Source organism: Ovis aries, chromosome 1 (assembly GCF_016772045.2).
Source record: "Ovis aries strain OAR_USU_Benz2616 breed Rambouillet chromosome 1, ARS-UI_Ramb_v3.0, whole genome shotgun sequence".
NCBI classification, from domain to species: domain Eukaryota; kingdom Metazoa; phylum Chordata; class Mammalia; order Artiodactyla; family Bovidae; genus Ovis; species Ovis aries.
Window position 1 is genome coordinate 1,350,140 of NC_056054.1, and position 4,710 is coordinate 1,354,849.

The following is a 4,710-nucleotide window of genomic DNA, read 5'->3' on the forward strand; positions in this document are numbered from 1 at the left end:
ACCATGATACACAAAGGGGATGAGACCCGCCCCCGCCTCCTGCCCTGTTCGTTCAGTCTTTATGTGACTTGACTCACTGCTGCTTCTTGCAATATGAAGAGTTCTGGGTGCAGAGCATCCTTGTCCATCTCTGCATCTCACACATAGTGAATGTCTGCTTCATAAATGCCTTCAAGCAATGTGACTGAATACATGGATCAGAGTCCTCAAGACATCCCATTCCATTCAGAAATGGAAGAGGTTTGAGGGGCTCCTCATGGTTCACTGTCTCTGAATTCTCCATCCAGCCCTCAGGACACTGTCTCTCTGTCCACCCTCCGTCACGTGGCTGTGTGCTTCTGCCCCAGTCTCCGCAGGGCATCCTTCACGTCCTTGTTTCTCAGGCTGTAGATGAGGGGGTTGAGCATCGGGATGACCAGGGTGTAGAAGACGGAGACCACCTTGCCCTGCTCCATGGACTCCACAGCCCCCGGCTGGGCATACATGACAAAGACAGTCCCATAAAAGAGGGACACGGCTGTCATGTGGGAGCCGCAGGTGGAGAAGAGCTTGTGCCTCCCTCCTCCTGAGCACATCCTCAGGATGGTCACGGTGATGTAGCCATAGGAGACGAGGACCACGAGTGTGGTGCCCACGATGATGAGGCCACAGATTCCAAACATGACCAGCTCATTGATGGTAGTGTCAGCACAGGCAAGCTTGAGCAGAGGCGGCACATCACAGAAGAAGTGGTCGATGTGGCTGGAGCTGCAGAATGGGAGGCTGAATGTGAAGCTGGTCTGCAGGATGGAGTTGAGGCAGCCCCCACAGTAGCAGCCCAGCACCAGGCAGGCACAGACCGAGGGGCGCATGGTGGTGGGGTAGCGCAGGGGGCTGCAGATGGCCACGAAGCGGTCATAGGCCATCACGGCCAGGAGGAAACCCTCTGTGGTGACCAGCAGGGAGAAGAAGAAGAACTGGGTGGCACAGCCTGCGAAGGTGATGAGCTTGGAGGAGGACAGGAAGGTGGCCAGGGCCTTGGGGGCGATGACAGACGAGTAACACAGGTCCACAAAAGAGAGGTTCTTGAGGAAGAAGTACATCGGGGAGTGCAGACGGACATCCAGCGTGATGACCACCATCATGGTGAGGTTCCCCAGGACGGCCACCACGTACAGGGCCAGGAACAGAGCAAACAGCAGGGCCTGGGTCTGTGGGCCACCCGCAAATCCTTCCAGCACAAACTCCTGCAGAGGCTTCACTGAGAGGTTTCCGTTTCTGTGGGGTGACATGGTCTTGACCCTTTGATGACTCACTGCCCACTGACCAAGAGGCCACCAGCTGCCCAGGTCTCCTTCCAGAGGAGCTCAGGCTGACCTGAAAGGGCAGTGTTGCCTGTGACTCACAAATTCATAAATATGCATGGAGCACTCACTGTGTGGAATCCTCTGAGTTGTTACCACAGGGTGGGGTGAGTGCCAGGAGGGTTACAGAGCTGAGAGTCTCCAGGGCAAGAATGGAGTTGCAGCCCCCTGTCTCCTCCTTTGAAGTAAATGCTCCCCTTCCCTCAGGGATGCTTCTGAATTTTGCCATTTCCACTCTATGCTCCCATAGCTAATCCTATACTTTCTGTTCCTTATAAACTCATTCACTGACTTCAGAAACGTTTACTGAGGACCCCCGGCCCACCAGGACTTGACCTAGTGATGGTTTCATCTCCAGGCTAAACTGGAAGGAGAGCAAAGACCTGCCATCACCGGGCTAATGAGGGTGTTTTGTGTCTGTCTCTCCTGCAGATTCTGATCCCCATCTCAGCATCATGGCCTCTGAGCCTGGACCACAGTGGCATTTCATCCGCAGAGCTCTCTGCACCCTTGAGGTTCTCATGGGGCTTTCTGCCCATGTGCAGATGTTTGCCAAATCATGGAAGAGGAACAGTTCAACTTTCAAGAGACGGGCATGTCCTCCTTATCAATATCACTGGCGACTCACACTCCTTGCTCGGCAGATCACTTCAGGACAGCCTTTTCCATTTGGAACTATGGAGATCTGGGCTTCTGTCTGTTCTCTGGAATTCTCTGGGGTCTTTCTGCTCCCTGCCTTTGTCACAGCACAGACCATTCAGAAAGTCAGAGGAGGGCTGTGCAACAGATATCAGTTGGCCATCGTGTTGATTCACGGAGCTGCTGTGCTGACAGGGGCATGGGTGGAGGGGTGGAAGGGGGCCTGCCCTGTATCCTGCTGGTGCTAGGTTGATGGATCCCTGCTGCCCACCCCCAGGGATCATCACACATAGTGGGGACAGGTGGCTAGTGTGGCACACCTGTTCACCCCCACACCCCAAGAAGCAGGCGTTTCTGTGGTGAACTCAAAGATTCTGAGTTCATGGTTTTGTGCTCAGTATTACTTGACCATTTCTCTTGACAAGCCCTTAGCATGATAAAATAGTGACTCCTTCTGGTAAGCTGAAAACAAAGAGCAATTTCCATTTCCAAAGCCAGGCTCTTGGTTTGTGTTTTTGAACAACAAACAAGCAGGGGGCTCCAGCCTGCTGAGGTCACCCAGGGTCATCCATGGGCATCGGTGACATGAGGAAGCCTTTAATCCGAGCCTAAGGGAGGCACTTAATGAGGTCAAAGCAGCTGGACACTTCTCTGCAGTGGAACATAGCTTGTACTAACATCCGGTGCTAACCCTCCTAACTGAAAGTGTGGTCCAGGGACCAGGAGCATCACCACCACCTGCGAGTGGGTTAGACGTGCAGACGCTCCAGTCAGACACACCTGTTGAATCGGAATGTGCTCCTGAACAAGCTGCTCCGAGGACTCATTCACTGGCTAAAGAGGCGCTACTTTCACAACCTTGAAGCTGAGGTCGGGGTAGGGAGGCAGGGGAGTGGACATCACTCCAGCTGCTGAGAACAAGCCCTGGCTGCTTAGTGAAGACAGAACCCTGCCGTCCTTACCCTCCTGCAGCCCTAGTGGGTGGCTGCCTTGGCCTTACCTTTTCCAGGTGAGGGTCATGATACACCCAAGCGCATACAGCCAGGATCTGGTTTCCCAGGGTCTCCCAAGCTCCTGATCCGGGTCTGTGCTGATGAAGACCAGTGGACACTGAGGATTCCTGCCTCTCCTGCCTCTGGCTTCCTGTGCAGGGAACCAAGGGTGGGAGGGGGCACTTGGGGTCCCACCAAGAGCCTGGCTGCAGGAGGTCCCTGGGGCTTGGTGCAAGCAGAGAAGGGGATGAACTCAGCTCACCTGCCCCTCTACATCTTGTCCCATCGTCTGTGAGGTGCCTGGACCCTGGGGGTGCCTGCTGGGGAAGATCCTCTTCCACCTGTCACACCTGGGACTTGAGGCCACAAATGGCCAATTAGGTGAGACTTGGGCTCTGAGTGCACTGGGCCTCACAACTCCCTGGGTCCCAGGAAGCTGCAGTCCTGAGGCCAATCTTCCCCTGACCCCCCTCGGCCCAAGGCAGGGGAGGCGGGAAGCCTGAGGTCCTCAGGAAGCAGTGGGGGGCCAGCAGGGGAGGAACACAAGTTAGAGGGACCCAGTGCCCCTCCTCTGAAAAGTCTCCCCAGGCAGCCGGTGTGATCTCCTGGCCACGGCCCCTGCTCTCCTCCACCCCCACCCTTGCATAGTGATGAGGAGGGTGGCACGCAGGAAATACTCCCTGGGGCAGCAGCACAGCTGCCTCTGTGCTGCATGGGGTCACGCACTCAGTCCATAACGAGTAAAGGTGTCTGTTAAAAAATATTTTAATTTGGGATAGAAATAAAAACCAAAGGACAAAGGTAAAGACAGTATATAAATAAAAGCCTGAAAAAGTTGTATTACAAACATTCTAAGAAAAAGAATGCTGATGTGGCTCAATAATTATTACACAAAGTAGGGTTCAGGGAAAAAAGTTTATAAAGAGGCATTTCACAAAGAAAGTTAAATTCAACTGGATAATGTGAAAATTAAAAAATTTGTATATGACTAATAGGAAGAATGGATGCTTTTGAACTGTGGTGTTGGAGAAGAACTGAACTGAATAGAAACTTTAAATGTATAAAACAAAAAGTGATGGAATTAAAAACAAATGCCTATATCCAAATCATAGTTGATATTTTGTATACCTCTCTTAGTAATTGATAAAACAATTATCAAATAATAAGCAGCTAATAAATAGTATGTTCAGTTCAGTTCAGTTGCTCAGTCATGTCCGACTCTGAACTGAACTGAATAGAAACTTTAAATGTATAAAACATGAGGCAAAATGCCTCTCTTAGTAATTGATAAAACAATTATCAAATAATAAGCAGCTAATAAATAGTATGTTCAGTTCAGTTCAGTTGCTCAGTCATGTCCCCTTCTCCTCCTGTCCCCAATCCCTCCCAGCATCAGAGTCTTTTCCAGCCATCTCATCCTCTGCATGAGGTGGCCAAAGTACTGGAGTTTCAGCTTTAGCATCATTCCTTTCAAAGAACACCCAGGGCTGATCTCCTTCAGAATGGACTGGTTGGACCTCCTTGCAGTCCAAAGGACTCTCAGGAGTCTTCTCTAACACCACAGTTCAAAAGCATCAATTCTTTGGCGCTCAGCTTTCTTCACAGTCCAACTCTCACATCCATACATGACCACAGGAAAAACCATAGCCTTGACTAGATGGGCATTTGTTGGCAAAGTAATGTCTCTGCTTTTGAATATGCTATCTATGTTGATCATAACTTTTCTTCCAAGGAGT

At 51.3% G+C, this 4,710-nt stretch overlaps 1 protein-coding gene across 1 annotated transcript; it reads right to left on the reverse strand.

Annotated features, from left to right (window-relative positions):
• Positions 1–320: 320 nt before the first annotated feature.
• On the reverse strand, positions 321–1,449 carry LOC105611997 (olfactory receptor 9S13-like). Its single transcript, XM_042244158.2, has one exon. The coding sequence runs from the start codon at positions 1,269–1,271 to the stop codon at positions 321–323; it is 951 nt and encodes a 316-aa protein (XP_042100092.1). The 5' UTR covers positions 1,272–1,449.
• Between the last annotated feature and the right edge of the window lie 3,261 nt (positions 1,450–4,710).